This window comes from Somniosus microcephalus, chromosome 3, assembly GCF_052327205.1.
Source record: "Somniosus microcephalus isolate GS21.2 chromosome 3, FLI_Smic_1.0, whole genome shotgun sequence".
NCBI classification, from domain to species: domain Eukaryota; kingdom Metazoa; phylum Chordata; class Chondrichthyes; order Squaliformes; family Somniosidae; genus Somniosus; species Somniosus microcephalus.
The window spans coordinates 9484451-9505565 of record NC_140989.1 but is presented as its reverse complement, the minus strand read 5'-3'; the positions used below and the strand labels follow the sequence as shown (position 1 = coordinate 9505565).

General features: G+C 48.2%; 1 protein-coding gene across 1 annotated transcript in view; it reads left to right on the top strand.

The window, feature by feature from the left end:
- LOC147120832 (immunoglobulin gamma-1 heavy chain-like) overlaps positions 1-21115 on the top strand; it is a 38470-nt gene that overhangs the window by 1687 nt on the left and 15668 nt on the right. The window contains exon 2 of the mRNA XM_085979154.1: positions 17897-18244. Within this exon, the coding sequence (XP_085835280.1) occupies positions 17897-18244 (348 nt within the window). The remainder of the gene's footprint in view (positions 1-17896; positions 18245-21115) is intronic.

Here is a 21115-nt window from a genome sequence, read left to right as displayed (position 1 = left end):
AAGGTGGTGGTGAGCCACCTTCTTGAACTGTTGCAGTCCATGTGGTGAAGGTGCTCCCACAGTGCTGTTAGGTAGGGAGTTCCAGGATTGTGACCCAGCGATGATGAAGGATCGGCGATATACTTCTAAGTCAGGATGGTGTGTGACTTGGAGGGAAACTTGGAGGTGGTGGTGTTCCCATGTGCCTCCTGCCCTTGTCCTTCTAGGTGGAAGAGGTCGTGGGTTTGGGAGGTGCTGCCGAAGAAACCTTAGCGAGTTGTTGCATTGCATCCTGTAGATGGTACACACTGTAGCCACGGTGCGCCGGTGGTGGAGGGAGTGAATGTTTAAGATGGTGGATGGGGTGCCAATTAAGCGGGCTGCTTTGGCTTGGATTGTGTCGAGCTTCTTGAGTGTTGTTGGAGCTGCACTCATCCAGGCAAGTGGAGAGTATTGCATCACACTCCTTACTTGTGCCTTGTAGATGGTGGAAAGGCTTTGGGGAGTCAGGAGGTGAGACACTCACTGCAGAATACCTAGCCTCTGACCTGCTCTTGTTGCCACAGTATTTATGTGGCTGGTCCAGTTAAGTTTCTGGTTAATGGTGACCCCCCACGATGTTGATAGTGGTGGATTTGGCGATGGTCAAGGGGAGGTGGTTAGACTCTCGCTTTTAGGAGATAGTCATTGCCTGGCACTTCTGTGGCATGAATGTTACCTGCCACTTATCAGCCCAAGCCTGAATGTCGTCCAGGTCTTGTTGCATGCGGGCATGGATTGCTTTATTATCTGTGTAGTTGCGAATGGCGCTGAACACTGTGTAGTCATCAATGAACATCCCCATTTCTGACCTTATGTTGGAGGGAAGTTCATTGATGAAGCAGCTGAAGATGGCTGGGCCTAGGGCACTGCCCTGAGGAACTCCTGCAGCAATATCCTGGGGCTGTGATGATTGACCTTCAACCACCACAACCATCTTCGTTTGTGCTAGGTATGACTCCAGCCAGTGGAGAGTTTTCCCCCCGATTCCCATTGACTTCAGTTTTACTTGGGCTCCTTGATACCAGACTCGGTCAAATGCTGCCTTGATGTCAAGGGCAGTCACTCTCACCTCACCTCTGGAATTCAGCTCCTTTGTCCATGGTTGGACCAAGGCTGTAATGAGGTTGGGAGTCGAGTGGTCCTTGCAGAACCCAAACTGGGCATCAGTGAGCACGTTATTGGTGAGTAATTGCCGCTTGATAGCACATGGGATTGGGGGTAATATACTGGCATGGATTGTAAATTGGTTAACAGACAGGAGACAGAGAGTATGAATAAATGGGTCTCTTTTGGGGTGGCAGGCAGTGATTAGTGGGGTACCGCAGCGATCAGTGCTTGGGCCCCAGCTATTCACAATATATATCAATGATTTGGATGAGGGAACCAAATGTAATATTTCCAAGTTTGCTGACGACACAAATCTAGGTGGGATTGTGAGTTGTGAGGAGGATGCAAAGAGGCTTCAAGGCGATTTAGACAAGTTGAGTGAGTGGGCAAATACATGGCATTTGCAATATAACGTGGATAAATGTGAAGTTATCCACTTCGGTAGGACAAACAGAAAGGCAGAGTATTATTTAAATGGTGATAGATTGGGTAATGTTGATGTACAAAGGGACCTGGGTGTCCTTGTACACCAGTCACTGAAAGCAAACATGCAGGTGCAGCAAGCAGTTAGGAAGGCAAATGGTATGTTGGCTGTGGTGTATGTGCCTTTAAGAGCCCCAGGTGTGCGTAATGCCGGTAATTGCCACTTGGCTATATAAGCCTGTGTATTGTGTATATCCTTTAGAACCCCCCCCAGACTTGCTTAGTAAATACCTATGAACCAACTCCTGTCTTCAGTGTCTTTATCTACACACGGACACTACAGTGGCGACGAGGATGGGATACGGACTTACCTGCAATTCGGCAGCACCTCAAGGACATCGATTCCTCCAGCGTCCAGAAGACTCAAGGAAGTAATAGAAACTGTGGTTTCACCAGCTGGCCAAGCTGGTGGCAGGTACTGCGCTAATCCTTCCTGGGCGTCAGGCTGGGGCTCCAGCGGCAGGCTCTACAGCTGAGACAGGCAGCGAAATCGGAGGCAAGCAATAACGGACTGGGAGGGTGCACTCGGGAGACGGCCGGCGCGGCAAGCAGGTCAGCGTTTAGACCTCCGTCGGGAACTAGTCTCCAACAGTGAATAAACGGAAACCACAGTAAAACAGCGTTGTTATTGGTAGCAGTGGCGGGAAAGCGCAGGAAGCGCCATATTGTTGCTACAGAGAAAAAAAAAAAGCGCGGGAAGCGCCATATCTTTTTTGAAATGCCTAAGTCTGGCAATATTGATGCTTTTGATAATGAAACAGAGCCTAACTTTGGCAATATTGATGTTTTTGATAACAAGATAGAGGATTGGACCACATATGTAGAAAGAGTGGAGGTGTTTTGCACCGCAAATGGAATAGAAGATGAAAAAAAAGCTTCAGTGCTTCTGGATCTAATGGGCGCAGAAACATACAAGCTGTTACGCAACTTAATCACTCCAGCCGAACCGATGGACAAGAATTTTGAGGAGATTGTTGATACCCTACACTGCCAATTCGAGGCAGGACTGGCAGATTCTCTGCAAGACAAATTCATCTGCGATCCCCTAAGTGTAGAAACACAAAAAAAGGTATCTTCTGGAAAAGATTTAACACTGGACAAAGCTTTCAGTGCAATAGGAGCGGCAAAGATACAGCAAAGGCCAAAGGACTTCGGCACCCATGAAATGACACGGGGTTTCAAGAGATGTTATCGCTGCGGCAGATCCAACCTTGAACAGAGGGATTGCTGGTTCAAAGAAAAAGCATGCAGGCGATGCGGGAAGATGGGACACATTCCACGTGTATGCCGATCTGAAAATAAAAAATCCACTAACGGGAAGAGAATCAATAAGGAAAAGCACAGAAAGGTACAAATGATGACGGACAGTAGCTCCAAAGACCAGAAGAGCGATAGCGACTCCGGGAACAAGAGACTAAGCTCTCTCAAATTACATAATGTAATTGCCAATGAAGATTACCAGACCATTTGGGTTACCCTCATAATAGCAGGGTCCCCAGTTAAAATGGAGCTAGATACAGGATCAGCTCTAACCGTAATAAATCGACGAGATTACGAGAGGCTATTTTCGCATATACCTCTAAAAGACACATCCATTATCTTAAAAACATATACGGGGCAGAAAGTATACCCCAAAGGAAAAATAAAGGTGCCTGTGGTATACAACGGCAAAGAAATACAAAAGTTGTATTTATACATTCTACAAGATGGTGGTCCACTGTTGTTGGGACGTGAATGGATAAGGAAGATACGTTTAGACTGGCACTCCATTCAGGCACTGACGGTGACCAGTAAGGAAAAAAACAATGATGACATCATACCTGAACGATTAAAAGACATCTTGGCCAACGCCAAAGAAGTGTTTCAAGAGAAACTAGGAACCTTGAAAGGCATCACCGCCTCAATAAAAGTGGAAGATGTAGCAATTCCAAAATGTTTTAAGGCAAGACCGGTGCCATACGCAATACGTCCGGCAGTCGAGGCAGAGCTGGAGAATTTGGAAAAGGCAGGCGTATTATCCAAAATAGATTGGAGCGAATGGGCAACACCCATCGTTCCAGTCATGAAAAAAGCATTGAAAAATAACTCAGAGGAACAGAGAAAAATTTGCATCTGTGGGGACTTTAAGGTGACTGTAAACCCGGTCCTTCACATGGTACAGTATCCTCTTCCGAGGATAGAAGATATTTTCGCCTCACTATCCGGAGGAAAACGTTTCACAAAAATTGACTTGGCACAGGCATATCTACAGATGGAGGTTGAGGAGACCTCTAAACAGTATCTCACAATAAACACACACAAAGGCCTGTACCAGTACAATCGACTGGTTTTTGGAGTAGCATCAGCTCCAGCTATCTGGCAAAGAGCTATGGAACAAGTCCTGCAAGGGATTCTGGGGACTCAGTGCTACCTAGACGACATCCTTATAACAGGAGAAAACGACAACGAGCACCTTGCCAATTTGGAGCAGGTGCTCACTAGGCTGAAAGAACGGGGCCTACGAGCAAATCGCCCCAAGTGCGAATTTTTCCAAAATCAGATATCATATTGTGGCCACATAATTAATAAGGAAGGGTTGCATAAGTCACCTGAAAAAATTGAAGCAGTTATAAAAGCCCCAGCACCTGAAAATGTTTCACAATTGAGGTCATTCCTGGGATTAATAAATTACTATCATAAATTTTTACCGAACTTATCAACTATTCTACACCCTCTTAATGATCTTCTACGCACAGGAGTGATTTGGAAATGGAACGAAGACTGTAAACGTGCCTTCCATAAATGTAAAGACTTAATCACATCCGAGAAAGTTTTGGCTCATTACAACCCATCACTACCAATCAGACTGGCGTGCGATGCATCCCCTTACGGTATAGGAGCGGTATTGTCCCATAGATTCCCTGATGGCTCGGAACGGCCGATAGCTTTTGCGTCACGCTCATTGAACTCAGCTGAGCGTAACTATTCCCAGATAGACAGGGAAGCACTCAGCCTGGTATGGGGAGTGAAGAAATTCAACCATTACCTACACGGACAAAAATTTACCTTGCTGACTGACCATCAACCCCTCATCTCCATATTCAACCCTAAGAAAGGTGTCCCCATTATGACGGCACAAAGACTACAGAGGTGGTCCCTTTTTCTAGGGGCACACCAATACAACATTGAATACAAAGGGTCAAAACAGCATGGGAATGCTGACGGTTTATCGCGCCTGCCGTTGCCAACGATAGAAGAGGCACCTACAGTAGACCCAGTAGAGATATTCCACTCTACCATAGTGGAATGTCTACCGGTGACAAATTCTGCCATTGAAAGGGAGACAAGAAATGACCCTACTCTCTCACGGGTCTACGATTTAACAATGAAGGGATGGCCAGCACATGGCGAACCATTGTTGCCAGCATTCTCGCAAAGAAGAGAACAGCTGTCAGTGTGTCGAGGAACCTTGATGTGTGGATCCAGAGTGGTGATTCCACCCAAACTCCAGGATAAAGTGCTAAAGGAGCTTCACGAAGGGCATCTGGGTGGAGTGAAAATGAAGAACCTAGCTAGGGCGTTTGTATGGTGGCCAGGTATCGATGGAGACATCGAAGACATGACCAAGAGCTGCCTAGGATGCCAGAAGGTCCAAAATGCTCCGCCACAGGCCCCTCTACATCCATGGGAGTGGCCCTCATCTCCCTGGCAAAGGGTGCACATCGACTTTGCTGGTCCATTTATGGACTCAATGTCCTTAATCGCAGTTGATGCACACTCCAAGTGGCCGGAGGTAATAAAGATGTCCTCCACCACCACGGAAAAAACCATCACAGTATTAAGGACCATATTTGCCAGGAATGGGCTGCCGGAACAGATATGTTCTGATAATGGACCGCAATTTGTGTCCGAAGAATTCAGAAAGTTCTTAAAGAACAATGGGGTAAAGCACTACACGTCCGCCCCATACCATCCCGCCACCAATGGATTGGCTGAAAGGTTTGTCCAGACCTTTAAGAAGGCCATAAAGGCCATGGGTAATGAAGACATAAAACTTCAGCACAAGGTGGATAACTTCTTATTTGCATATAGGAATGCAACACATATGGTTACAAACCAAACTCCTGCCATGATGTTCTACAATAGAAACCTAAGATGCCGGCTGGATTTGGTCAAGCCCAACATCCGAAGGGACGTGGAGAACCGGCAGTTTCAGGGCATGAATGAAAGGCCAACTAGGGCCTTCCAGATAGGCCAACCGGTTTTGGCCCGGGACTACCGTACCGAGAAATGGCAGCCTGGAACTATCTGCACACGACTAGGACCACTGATGTATACCGTGGACATCGGAGAAAGCATAATAAGGCGCCATGCTGACCAAATCATCAAGTCATCCGAAAAAGGACAACCTACACCACCACGCTATACATCTAACGATGAAGTAGAGATACCCATATCTACCTCCGATCCGGTGATACTGGAACCCGATGAACCCGACACTGGCCTTCAAGCCGAATCAGCCTTGCCAGAAGAACCTACTACACCACCAGAAACTACTACACCCCCGAGGCGTTATCCGGACCGAGTCAGGAAGCCTCCTGAGAGACTAACTTATAATTAATTAATACAGCAATGTATATTATTTTGCATATAACATGTAATTAATAATTACTTAAAATATGATGTACTAGTTAGCTAGAAGGGGAGGAATTGTGGTGTATGTGCCTTTAAGAGCCCCAGGTGTGCGTAATGCCGGTAATTGCCACTTGGCTATATAAGCCTGTGTATTGTGTATATCCTTTAGAACCCCCCCCAGACTTGCTTAGTAAATACCTATGAACCAACTCCTGTCTTCAGTGTCTTTATCTACACACGGACACTACATTGGCCTTCATTGCAAGAGGATTTGAGTACAGGAGCAAGGATGTCTTACTACAGTTATAAAGGGCCTTGGTGAGACCACACCTGGAGTACTGTGTGCAGTTTTGGTCTCCTTACCTAAGAAAGGATATACTTGCAGTAGAGGGAGTGCAGCGAAGATTCCCCAGACTGATTCCTGGGATGGCAGGACTGTCGTATGAGGAGAGATTGGGTCAACTAGGCCTGTATTCACTAGAGTTTAGAAGAATGAGAGGCTAGCTGCCTTTATTTCCTCTCCTATCCTCACTCCCTTTGGCTCACCAAAGGTGTCTGTGCTTCCCGGGGCTCGACCCTACGCTCTGGAATTGCCTCCCTCGACCTTTCTGCCTCTTTCTCCTTTTTTAGGACCCGCTTTAAACCCGTCTCTTTGACCAAGCTTTTGGTTAACGCTCTTAATACCTCCTTTGGCTTGGTGTCCATTTGTCCTTATACCTCTGTCAAGCACCTTGGATGTTTTTCGATATTAAAGGCTTTATATAAACACAAGCTGTTGACCTCTCCACCTTCGACCTCTGATACTGTTCCAAATGATTGCAACGTAAGCTTCAGAGTCAATATCTTAACTTCATCCTGGAAAATCTTTAACCTTCTTTTCTGAATATTGATTTTAGTAACCTCAGACTTTAGCTATATTCTCCCATTGTCTATGTGGTAGAGGGTGCCGGTGATGTGGGGTGGGTCTTTTAGTGTCAGAGGGCAGGAGAGGCGGGTTGGCATTTGGGGTGCAGAGCCTAGGGAAGATTTCCCCGTTCCTGTGCCTGGGCGTATTGAACCGCCTGGGCACAACGTGTAGAGAAAGATGGGTTGAGGAGGAGTGTAGGTCCGTAAGGAAGCCTGCCTGATGTTCCCTCCATTCATTTAATGGACAGGAGATTGGGTGGGTTCCCTCATGGGCGTGTGCTTCTCTCTCCCCTCGATTCAATATCCCAGGCATTGCAATACATCCAGGGGCAGAAACAGGGAGATCTATCTCCTTGGTCAGAAGACTCAGCTGTTGGTGGAGTTTGTGGCCTTGGTGATGGTCTGTCTTTCCCCTCTACGGGACAGGCTGATCTACTGTATCTACCCAGTATTTTCTATTTTAATCGTGGACCTGATCTACAGGCTTTTTGTGTCTTTCTTCTCAACTTGCTCAATTTTTTGCTTCCTCCCTCATGTGGGCCTCTCGCTCCTTTAACGATTCACGTGTTCTTCGTATCTTTAATGCTTTCTGTTAGATCCGTGTATTTTGATGTTGTGTGTCCTTCAATAACTAGGCACGAGACAGCAGGGAACAATCAACAGGTGTTTACTAGATGAGCGTTACTCTAAAACTAAACGTACAGATCCCTACCCTGGGATATATACAGGTGTGGTCACTGCCGGTACTACAGTATACAGGAGCTGTAAAAAGTAGTTCTCCCCTTAAAGGTACATACACTACAATTCCTCCCCTTTTAGATTAACAGTACATAACATTCATTTAACAATTAACACTTTTAACATGCACATTAACTGAAAAAAGTCCATTTATAAATTCAGTCTTTGGGGCGGCTTCCTGATCCTTTCTGGATAGCGCCTTTCCTGAGTGTCTTGCTCTTGGTGCGGAGGCCCCCTGTCGTCAGTTGGTTCATCAGCTTCCGATGCTACTGTTTCTGGGGTAGATGCTACCTGTATGTCGGGTTCATCACCAGGTGCGCGAGACATGGGGTTGACTCGTTCCTGTGACTCTAGGATCTGGTCGACATGGCGTCTCACAATGTTCTCCCCAACATCCACTTTGTACATTAGTGGCCCCTGCCGTGTGCATATCGTTCCTGGTTGCCATTTCTCTGTTCGGTAGTCGCGGGCCAAGACTGGTTGTCCTACATTGAAGCTCCTTGTCGCCTTCTCATTGATGTGCTGGAATTGCTTACTCTCAACATCTCTTCGTACATTTTGTCTGAGCAAATCCAGACGAGATCTCAACCTTCGGTTAAAGAACATCATGGCCGGGGTCTGGTTGGTGACTGCATGTGTCACATTTCTGTAGGCTAACAGGAAATTGTCCACCTAATGCTGCAGTGGAATGTCGTCATCGCACATGGCCCTTACTGCTTTCTTAAAGGTTTGTACGAACCTCTCAGCCAATCCATTTGTGGCTGGATGATACGGGGCGGATGTGTAATGCCTTACCCCATTCCTTTTCATGAATCCTCGAAACTCTTCGGACACAAACTGTGGTCCGTTATCAGAGTAAATCTGCTCTGGAAAGCCGTTCCTGGCAAATATGGTCCGTAGGACTGCAATAGTTTTCTCCGTGGTGGTGGACGACATTTTGATCACCTCAGGCCATTTTGAGTGCGCATCCACGGCTATTAAAAACATTGAGTCCATGAATGGACCAGCAAAATCAATATGCACCCGTTGCCATGGAGATGAGGGCCACTCCCATGGGTGTAGAGGGGCATGTGGTGGTGCATTTTAGACCTTCTGGCATCCTGAGCAGCTCTTTGTCAGGTCCTCAATTTGCTGATCGATCCCCGGCCACCACACATATGCCCAAGCAAGGCTTTTCATTTTCACCCCTCCCAGATGGCCTTCGTGAAGCTCATTTAGCACTCTCTCCCTTAACTTGGGTGGAATTACCACTCGGGATCCACACATCAAGGTCCCCTGGCATACTGACAGCTGTTCTCTTCTGGATGAGAATGCTGGCAACAGTGAGTCGCCATGTGTTGGCCATCCCTTCACCGTCAAGTCATATACCCGAGACAGTGTCGGGTCATTTCGGGTCTCCTTCTCTATATCAGCGTTAGTTACTGGCAAGCGTTCAATTATAGTCGAATAAAATATTTCAACAGGGTCCACTGCTGGTGCTTCCTCCGCAGTAGGCAGTGGCAGGCGTGATAGCCCATCAGCGTTTCCATGCTGTTTCATGCCCTTATACTCGATTTCATATTGGTTCGCCCCTAGAAAAAGGGACCATCTTTGTAGCCGTTGCGCAGTCATCACCGGAACGCCCTTCTTTGGATTAAAGATGGAGACAAGTTGTTGGTGGTCAGTCAGCAAGGTGAACTTCTGCCCGTGCAGATAGTCGTTGAACTTTTTCACTCCCCACACTAGGCTGAGGGCCTCCCTGTCAATCTGGGCGTAGTTACGCTCGGCTGAGGTTAGTGACCGAGACGCAAAGGCTACCGGCCTCTCCGAGCCGTCCGGGAACTTGTGCGACAGCACCGCTCCAATGCCATAGGGTGATGCATCACACGCCAACCGAATTGGTAGTGCTGGGTTGAAATGAGCCAACACCTCTTTTGATGTGATCAATTCTTTGCACTTCTGGAAAGCTCGTTTACATTTGTCATTCCACTTCCATGGTACCCCCGTTTGCAGTAGGGTGTTCAGTGGGTGTAGTACTGTAGACAAATTCAGCAAGAACTTATGGTAGTAGATCACCAGCCCGAGGAACGACCTCAGTTGTGACACATTTTCCGGTGCTGGAGCCTTGACTACTGCCTCAATCTTTTCAGGGGACTTATGTAACCCCTCTTCATCAATAACGTGGCCACAATACGAGATCTGCTTCTGGAAAAACTCGCATTTGTGGCGATTTGCTCGGAGCCCATATTCCTTCAATCTAGTGAGCACCTGCTCCAGGTTGGCAAGGTGAGCACTGTCATTTTCGCCCGTGACCAGGATGTCGTCCAAATAACACTGGGTCCCTGGAATCCCTTGCAGGACTTGATCCATTGCCCTTTGCCAAATAGCCGGAGCTGATGCTACCCCGAACACCAGCCGGTTTTATTGGTAGAGACCTTTATGAGTGTTGAGCGTGAGGTACTGTTTCGAGGCTTCTTCTACCTCCATTTGCAGGTACGCCTGGGCCAGATCAATCTTAGTGAAGCGTTTCCCTCCAGATAGCGAGGCGAAAATATCTTCAATCTGCGGAAGCGGATATTGTACCATGTGAAGGACTGGGTTCACTGTCACCTTAAAGTCCCCACAGATGCGAACTTTCTTTGGTTCCCCAGGCGTATTACTCAACGACCTCTTCATTACAGGAACGATGGGTGTGGCCCACTCGCTCCAGTCCACTTTGGACAGTACTCCTGAACGTTCCAAACCTTCCAGCTCTGCTTCGACGGCTGGGCGGATCGCATAAGGCACCGGTCTGGCCTTAAAAAACTTTGGGCTTGCATTTTCCTCTATTTTCATCATCGCTGTTATGCCTTTTAGTGTTCCAAGTCCCTCCTGGAACACTTCTTGTGCGTCAGTTAGCATTTTTGACAGTCGTCTAGGTGTGGCGTCGTCATCCTTTTTGGCATCTACAGTCTGTGCTTGTATGGAATGCCAATCTAGCTGTATCTTCTGGATCCATTCACGTCCTAGTAGTGGTGGTCCTCCATCTGGCAATACATATAGGTCCATTTTTGGTGTTTCCTTGCCGTTATATATAACGTTCACCCTTATTTTTCCTTTGGGGTAGACTTTTTGCCCCGTGTACGTCTTCAAGACAATCTCTGTATCTCTCAAGGGCATATGTGAGAATAGCCACTTGTAGTCCCTTCGGTTTATGACTGTTAGGGCTAATCCTGTGTCCAATTCCATTTTCACTCCAGCTATCTTGAGCGTGACCCAGATAGTTTGGTGATCCTCCATTTTGATCACATTATGTAGTTTCAGACAACCCAGCTCCTTACTTCCGGAGTCTGCATCACTTTTCTGTTCATCTGAACTACTCTCCGTCACCTTATGTACCTTCTTGTACTTCTCCTGTGGAGATTTCTTGCTGCTGGTTTTCTTTCCCGACCTGCAGACTCTTGCTATGTGTCCTACTTTTCCACACTGTCTGCACACTTTGTCCTTGAACCAGCAATCATTATGGTCGTGTGTTGTTCTGTCGCAGTGATCGCACTTCACTGTTCTGTATGACATTTCATTTGTGCCATATTCTTGCGGTCTCCGTTGTATCCCTGCAGCGCCCCGTGCGGCAGCTTCGTGTGATACTGCCATGCTGAAAGCCTTGTCCAGCGTAAGATCCTTTTCTGATAGAAGCCGTTTCTGGGTTCCTTCACTTTGAAGCCCACACACAAACTTGTCCCTTAAAGTATCTGCTAGTCCCGTTCCAAACTGGCAGTTTTTTGATAGCTTGCGCAGTTCCGTTAAATACTCAGCATTACTTTCATCTTTATGCTGGTTCCTTTTGTGAAACTTAAATCTTTCTGCTATCAGCAGCGGTGTGGGGTTTAAGTGGTCCTGTAGGATTGACACTATGTTTCCAAAATCCTTTTCCACTGGCTTCTCTGGGGTTACTAGGTTTCGCAGTAAGCCATACGTTTTTGCACCCATTGAATTCAACAATACCAGCGCTTTCCTCTCATCTGGCACTTCATTCGCCTTGCAGTACACTTCTATGCGTTCGACATATGTCGTCCAATCTTCGACTTCATTGTTGAACGCTGTGATACTGCCACTCTTCGGCATCCCTGGGTGTGGTTGACTGGCTCAAAATGGCGTTATCCCGCACTCTCCCTTCTTCTCGCGGCTCAAATTGGCATTTTCCCGCGCTCTCCCTTCTTCTCCGCTGCAGCTCAAAATGGCGTTTTCCCGCGCTCTCCCTTCTTCTCCGCTGTGGCTCAAAATGGCGTTTCCCGCGCTCTCCCTTCTTCTCCACTGCGGCTGCTCGGCCCTTGAACACCGGCTGCACTCTGCGCATTTTCCTTTCTTCCCTGCTGACGCTGCTCGTCCCTTGAACACCGGCTGCGCTCTGCGCATTTTCCTTTGCGCCTCTCTCTTCTCCCGTCGACGCCATTCAGTCCTGAACACCAGCTGCGCCCTGTGCGCTCTGCCCTCTCTCTTCTCCCATCGACGCAGCTCAGTCCTGAACATCGGCTGCGCCCTGTGCGCTCTACCCTCTCTCTTCTCCCATCGACGCAGCTCGGTCCTGAACACCAGCTGCGCCCTGTGCGCTCTACCCTCTCTCTTCTCCCATCGACGCAGCTCAGTCCTGAACACCGGCTGCACCCTGTGCGCTCTACCCTCTCTCTTCTCCCGTCGATGCCGCTCGGTCCTGAACACCGGCTGCACCCTGTGCGCTCTACCCTCTCTCTTCTCCCATCGACGCAGCTCAGTCCTGAACATCGGCTGCACCCTGTGCGCTCTACCCTCTCTCTTCTCCCGTCGATGCCGCTCGGTCCTGAACGCCGGCTGCGCCCTGTGCGCTCTGCCCTCTCTCTTCTCCCATCGACGCAGCTCAGTCCTGAACACCGGCTGCACCCTGTGCGCTCTACCCTCTCTCTTCTCCCGTCGATGCCGCTCGGTCCTGAACGCCGGCTGCGCCCTGTGCGCTCTACCCTCTCTCTTCTCCCGTCGACACTGCTCGGCCTTTTCTGTGCCGTCGGTCGGCTCTAGCCGCCGCTGTCCGGGAAGGGTCTGCACCGTACCTGTTGCCAGCCCATTTCGCTGGACCACCGTGACTGGAGAACCAAGCCCAGCTCTCAACAGCCTCCCCTGTGATGCTCAAATCTCCGCTGGATGACTGGGCGGTTGCTCGTGGTCGACGCCTGTGCCTCTGGAATCGACCTTCTTCCACTGATCTCCAGGAGTGAATCCCTTGGAGGTGATGCAGAGTTGCAGGTAGGTTCGAATCTGCCTCGTCGCCAATGTTAGATCCGTGTATTTTGATGTTGTGTGTCCTTCAATAACTAGACACGAGACTGCAGGGAACAATCAACAGGTGTTTACTAGATGAGAGTTACTCTAAAACTAAACAGCACGGTGGCATAGTGGTTAGCACTGTTGCCTCACAGCGCCAGGGACCCGGGTTCGAATTCGGCCTCGGGTGACTGTCTGTGTGGAGTTTGCACATTCTCCCCGTGTTTGCGTGGGTTTTCTCCGGGTGCTCCGGTTTCCTCCCACAGTCCAAAGATGTGCGGGTTAGGTTGATTGGCTATGATAAATGGACCCTTAGTGTTAGGGGGATTAAATACGTGGGGTTACGGGGATAGGGTGGGATATGTGTTGGTGTAGGGGTTACAGGGATCGGGTGGGATATGTGTCGGTGCAGGCTCGATGGGCCGAAATGGCCTCTATCTGCACTGTGGGGTTTCTGTGATTTCTGTGATAAACGTACAGATCCCTACTCAGGGTTATACACAGGTGTGGTCACTGCCGGTACTACAGTATACAGGAGCTGTAAAAAGTAGTTCTCCCCTTAAAGGTACATACACTACACTTTCAACTTTTTTAATGCTTCTTCCAGTTGCCTAACTCAGATGATCTTTTTTACATCATCTAACAATCTTTTGCTTTTCATTTCAGCAGCTTACGGATCATTCAACCTATTAATGCCATTTTTGTGCTTGGAGTTTCTCCTCCTGTTCTGATTCTGTTGAAATGCTCGCTGATCTTTCAGCTCTCCGTTCTGAAGCAGGGCATTGCCTGAAATGTTAACCTTTCTTCGCGCTCTACAGATGCTGACTGACGGGCTGTGCTTCCAACAACTTCTGTTTTTTTGTTTCAGATTTACAACATTGGGGCCCTGAAATTCTGTGGGGCTTCTTCCTGTTTCCTGCCATGACCTCAGTGGGAGATCGGCAGAAACCCCGTCACAATGTGCAGTCATTTACACCATTTCTCCATAGGTTACAGCGGAAACTGGTAGAACCCCATCAGAATTTCCAAGCCTTTTTATGAACATACGTTATAATGTTAGCTCCACAGATCTTGCGTTGTAATATAGTCGAGGCTATAGTCACGGGAAATTTGAAGAACACATCAAGTGACACAGAAGGGCCCAGCCTGCAGCACAATGTGTGTCAGTAAAGGAAGGTGCATCATGCAGCTTGGGTGTGTTGGAAGGAATTCGAGTAGAATCATAGAATGGTTACAGCACATTCGGCCCGTTGAGCCCGTGCCAGCTCTCGGCAAGAGCACTTCAGCCAGTCCCACTCCCCTGCCCTTTTCCCGTAGCCCTGCAATTTGTTTTCCTTCAGGTATTTATCCAATTCCATTTTGAAAGCCGTGATTGAATCTGCCTCCACCATCCTTTCAGGCAGTGCATTCCAGATCCTAACCACTCACTGCATAAAAAAGTTTTTCCTCATGTTGCCTTTGGTTCTTCTGTCAATCACCTTAAATCTGTGTCCTCTGGTTCTCAACCCTTCCGCCAATGGGAACAGTTTCCCTCGATCAACTCTGTCTAGACCCCTCATGATTTTGAACACCTCTATCAAATCTCCTCTCAAACTTCTCTGCTCTGTGGAGAACAACCCCAGCTTCTCCAATCTGTCCACGTAACTGTAATCACTCATCCTTGGAACCATTCTTGTAAATCTTTTCTGCACCCTCTCTAAGGGCTTTACATCCTTCCTAAAGTGCATTGCCCAGAATACTCCAGTTGAGGTTGAACCAGTGTTTTATAAAAGTTCATCATAGCTTCCTTGCTATTGTACTCTATGGGCTGGATTTTCATTGAGGAGTCGGGAGGAGGCGGGACTACAACTTTTGGGGTTGTAGTCCCGCCTCCATTGAGTTCTAGCCAACCCACGTGATTTTAACTTGATTGACCTTGTTGAGCCCGCCCAGCGGGCTCAGCAGGCCAATTAAGGGCCACCCGGCAACAGGTGACATCACAGATTGATATTTCATCTGTCAAGACCTTTTGACAGATGAAATATCAGCGTTTCACAGCTTTTTGAAGCTGTCAAACACTGACAATCTGCACTCCAGGTTAATTCCTTCCTGTCAGGCTGCTTTAGAGATCTCCCAGGAACAGAAAGCTGAATGCTGCAATTTTTGACAGCTCGCAGCCATTCTGCTTTCTGTGCCGGTGAGATGAGGGACTCCCAAGACCTGAAGGAAGGAAGGCTGTAAAGTTAAGTAAAGGTATGTAAAACTTATTTAAACACTTTACACACACTTACCTTTGCACTCATGCACACATCACTCACCTGAACACCGGACATTTCGACCCCTCCAAGCCCTTCATCCCGACGGTCCACCTCCTCTAACTTGGCGTGGTTGGGAGCTGTTGGGAATCCCACACTTCAACATTAAAAATAGGGATTAGGCTAAAAACTGCCTGTTAACTATCTGTTAACAGGCAGTTAATTGGCACTAATCCCTTCCCGCCTAGGGTAGGTGGGTCCCAGTGCATGGCGGGTACCCACCTCCTTTGAAACTGGCATGGAGGCGGGTTGGGTGCGGAATGGGTTCATGCCCCTGATTTCAGGATTTTAACCCCCCACACGCCTTCAATCCCGACTCCACGGCCCAATGAAAATCCTAGCCTATGACTCTATTTATGAAGCCCAGGATCCCGTAGCTTTTTTAACCGCTTTATCAACCTGCCTTGCACCTTCAATGATTTGTGCACATATACCCCCAGGTCTCTCTGTTCATGCACCCCTTTAAGATGGTACCCTTTAGTTTATATTGCCTCTCCTCATTCTTCCTATCAAAATGTATCACTTCGCACTTTTCTGCATTAAATCTCATCTTCCACCTGTCCGTCCATTCCACCAGCCTGTCTATGTCTTCTTGAAGTCTATCACTATCCTACTTATGCCTACTTATGTGTGTGTACAGTAAGCATTCAAAGGGCTGTGAGGCTGTCGGAATGTTTGCTTGGGGCTGCCATGAAAGAATAGCAGGTTTTGAGGAAACCCCTTGGGGTGGATCTTGACTTTGTGCGATTGTGTAAACCGGGTGATCGTGAGTCGGGAGCACGTTCTACATCTCTCCCGGTTTTTATTTCTATTGGGATCAATAATCGGGAGAGATGTAGAACGGGCTGCCGACTCGCGATCACCCGTTTTACACAATCGCACAAAGTCAAGATCTGCCCCCTTGTGGCAGACCTGGCTTAAGAACACAGCTCCTCATCTCGGCGGATTTCTTCAGATCGCTCTTACTGGTCGGTTAAGCGGCAAATGAACTTTAACAGAGATAAATGTGAGCTGAAGCACTTTGGTAGGAAAAATAGAAACATCACCCACACCTTAGACAATAAGAAATTGAATGGGGTGGAAGAGCAAAGGGATCTCGGGATACAAGTGAACAAATCATTAAAAGCAGCATCGCAGGTCAGCAAAGCAATTAATGCTAACAAGGCACGGGGATTTATTTCTAGGGGTATCAAATTCAAAAGTAGAGAAGTTACAATAAACTAGTATAGGACCTGGTCAGGCCACACTTGGAGAACTGCGCACAGTTCAGGTCTCCACACTATAAAAGGACACAGAAGCACTGGAGAAAGTGCGAAGAAGATTTACAAGGATAGTACCGGAACGGAGAGATTACAGCTAGCGGGAAAGATTGATAAGCTGGGGGCTTTTTTTCTTTAGGTGACCTGATAGAGGGCTTTAAAATTCTGAATGGGAAGGACAGGGTAGATGTGGAGAGATGTTTCCACTTGTGGGAGAATCCAAAACCAGGGGCCATAAATACAAGATAGTTACTAATAAATCCAATGGGGAAATGAGGAGGAATTTCTGTACTCAGAGGCTGGTTAGGATGTGGAACTCACTACCACAGGAAGTGGTTGAGGCGAATAGCTCAGTTACTTTTAAAAGGAAACTAGAGGAGTACATGAGAGAAAAGGGAGGAGAAAGATCTGCTGAAAGGCTGAGATGTGGTGGATAGAATGGGAGGAGTCTCCTGTGGAGTATAAAGACCAGCACAGGCTAGTTGGGCCGAATGGCCAGTTTCTGGGCGGTATATTCGATGTCATTCGAGGTAATATTTGCTGACAATCTGCTGTAAGTTGGTAAGAGCAATCATCCTGTCAGTTAATTCCCGCCAGCCCATTGCACCAGTCTATTTAGGGAAGGGGCTCCAAGATGTGACAGAGGACGGAGTTCCTTCCCTCACTTTATCCAAGGTGAGTGTCAGTGCAGTCACAGTAATTCTGGCCCGGTGTGGTCAAGGAGCGACTGTTGTGCAGCAGCTTTGAAGCTTTAAAGCCCTTCCTTTATGCTGCAGGTGAGAATGCACCTATTTAAATGTCTGCTAGAGTTCTTTGAACAAGTGTCGGCTGTGAACGTTGTGTAAATGGGACGATAGCAAAATACTGCGGATGTTGGAAATCCGAAACAACAAAAGAAAATGCTGGAAAAACTCAGCAGGTCAGGCAACATCCGTGGACAGAAATTTGAGTTGACGTTTCGGGTCGAACCCTTCTTCAAATGCTCCTTTAGAGAGTCCGTTCTGTGGGCAGGAACTTGCACTGAACGGATAATATACGCCGATCGCAGTGCAATCAGCAGATGCACTTGTATCACATCATCCACTCCCAAGGTGCTTGCAGACAGGGTTTCCATGCTATAAGGTTCAGTTAACCTTTAGCAGATCATTTTAAGCAGGAGCAGGTTTTATAAAATGTGGTGCTTCAAGTTGTATTATTTTTGGTTCTTTTAAATATTAACAGGTCCATTGGCTGATCCGGTCCTTATTCAGTATCCAACAGTCAGCAAGGTGCCAGAGGGTGAAACCATCCAGTTACAATGTGCCATGTACAATGCCAGTGTGAGTGACACTGATGTCCACTGGCACTACCAGCGACCTGGGAACAACAGCGAGTGGGTGATGAGCCAGTTTGTGAATGGCACCATTACCAGATCCCGGGGTTTCCCCGACCGTTTTCAACCTTCCAGGAACGTCACCAGTAACAGTTACATTCTGACCATCGTGAATGTGTCCCTCAGCGATACTGCTGCCTACAGCTGTGGTGTGTGGAGCTACATCTATGGAGCAGGGACCCAGCTCAATGTAACCGGTAAGTCAATGTTAGCTAACACTGGCAGGGTCTCAGTAACAGCACCGTATTGAGTGTAAGAACACGGAAGCTATGGGATGAGACAAGGCCATTTGGACACTGAGCCCTGCCCTTCCAACAGCAATGCCCAGTTTGTCCAGTCACAGACTCGCCTCCATTCATTTCCTGTAAGTTGGCAGATAACCACAGGGAACACTTGTAAAGAGATGTCCTCCCCACAGCAACTGCGCAAAAAAACTACCACAGGGAATTAGTCCAATGCTGTTCAATCTTAAAATAAAATAATGCAAATGTTGGAAATCCGAAATAAAACAGAAAATGCTAGAAATACATAACAGGCCGATGCCCATCTGTACAGAGAAAGGCTGGGCCCATGTTTTGGGCTTATAGCCTGAAAAAACTGGGGGAAAACAGCCCCTTTTAGACTCAACAAAATGAAGTGGGGAACGGGGCAGAGAGAAGAGCTGAACGACAACAGGCGTCACAAAGAGGCAGCTGATTGGTTCAGTGACCCGCCAGCAGGTTTATAATAAATAAAAAGAGAAAATGCTGGAAATATTCAGCAGGTCAGGCAGAATCTGTGGAGAGAGAAACAGGGTTAATGTTTCAGGTCGATGACCCTTCGTCAGAACTGGAAAAAGTTGGAGATGGAGCAGGTTTTTAAGCGAGTGGAGGGGCAGGGAGAGGGGGGAGGGGAGGAAAGAACAAAAGGGAAGGTCTGTGATAGGCTGGAAGGCAGGAGAGATTCAGAGACAAAAGGGCTGCTGGTGCGAGGCAAAAGGAGATGGTAATGGGACACGTTCAGAAACAATAGACGACTGTAGATGAAGTGTGAATGGCGATGGCAGAATGATCGAGCGCCGCCATGTGAGAGAGAAAAAAATGGGAAAAAAGATGGGGCAGAGGTTATGGTTTGAAATTTTTGATCTCAGTGTTGAGTCCAGAAGGCTGTAAAGTGCCTAATCGAAAGATGAGGTGCTGTTCCTCGAGATTACCTTGAGCTTCATTGGAGCAGTGTAAGAGGCTGAGGACAGAGAGGTCAGAGTGGGAGTGGAGCTGAGAATTAAACTGACAAGCGACCGGAAGCTCGGGGTGTTCCGCAAAGCAGTCACCCAATCTGCGTTTGGTCTCCCCAATGTAGAGGAGACCGCATCGTGAGCAGCGAATACAGTATACTAAATTGCAAGAAGTACAAGTAAATCACTGTTTCACCTGGAAGGAGTGTTTGGGGCCCTGGACAGTGGGAAGGATGGAGGTATAAGGGCAGGTGTTGCATCTCCTGCGCTTGCACGGGAAGGTACCGGGCGAAGGGGAAGGGGTGCTGGGGGCGATAGAGGAGTGGACCAGGGTGTCGCGGAGGAAGTGGTCCCTTCGGAATGCTGAAAGGGGAGGTGAGGGGAAGATGCATTTGGTGGTGGGATCAGAAGGTGGCGGAAATGGCGGAGGATGATCCGTTGAATGTGAAGGCTGGTGGGGTGAAAGGTGAGGACAAGGGGAACCCTATCGTGTTTCCGGGATGGAGGGGAAGGGGTGAGAGCAGAAGCGCGGAAAATAAAACGGACACCTTCAAGGGCTGTATCAACAACAGTAGAGGGGAATCCTCGGTTGAGGAAAAAGGAAGACATGTCAGAAGCACTAGTATGGAAGGTGGCATCGTCAGAGCAGATGCAGAGGAGATGGAGAAACTGGGAGAATGGAATAGAGTCCTTACAGAAAGCGGGGTGGGAGGAAGTGTAGTCCAGGTAGCTGTGGGAGTCAGTGGGCTTGTAGTGAATGTTTGTCAATAGCCTATCCTCAGAGATGGAGACAGAGAAGTCGAGGAAGGGAAGGGAAGAGTCGGAGATGAACCATGTGAAGGTGAGGGAAGTGTGGAAATTGGAAGCAAAGTGAATGAAATTTTCTAGTTCAGGGCGAGAGCAGGCAACAGCACCAGTACAGTCATCCATGTACTGGAAAAAGAGGTGAGGGAGGGGACCTGAGTCGGACTGGAACAAAGAATGCTCCACATATCCCACGAAAAGGCAGGCATAGCTAGGACCCATGCGGGTTCCCATAGCAACATCTTTAAATAGGAGGAAGTGAGTGGAGTCAAAGGAGAAGTTGTTCAATGTGAGAACAAGTTCAGCCAGGCGGAGGAGGGTGGTGGTAGATGGGGTCTGGTTGGGCCTCTGTTCAAGGAAGAAGCGGAGCGCCTTCAGGCCATCCTGGTGGGGGATGGAGGTGCAGAGGGATTGTACGTCCATAGTGAAAAGGAGGCGGTTGGGACTAGGAAACTGGAAACTGTTAAAGTGGCGGAGGGCGTCGGAAGAGTCACAGATGTAGGTGGGAACAGACTGGACAAAGGGAGAAAAAATAGAGTTGAGTTAGGAAGAGATAAGTTCCATGGGGCAAGAACAGGCTGAAACGATGGGTCTACCAGGGCAGTCCTGTTTGTGGATCTTGGGAAGGAGTTAGAAGCGGGCTGTGCGGGGTTGGGGAACTATGAGGTTGGCGGCCGTGGGGGGAAGATCTCCAGAAGAGATGAGGTCAGTGACAGCCTTGGAAATGGTGGCGTGATGTTCGGTAGTGGGGTCATGGTCCAGGCGGAGGTAGGAGGAGGTGTCGGAGAGTTGGTGTTCAGCCTCCACTAGGTAGAGGTCGGTTCGCCAAACAGCAACAGCATCACCCTTGTCAGCAGGTTTAATGACAATGTCAGGGTTGGATCTGAGAGAATGGAGTGCTGCAAGTTCAGAGGGAGGTAGGTTGGAGTGAGTGAGGGGAGCAGAGAAATGGAGACGGTCGATGTCACGCCAGCAGTTTGCAATGAAAAGATCTAGAGAGCGTAAGAGGCCAGAGGGAGGGGTCCAGGTAGAACGAGAATTCTGAAAGCGG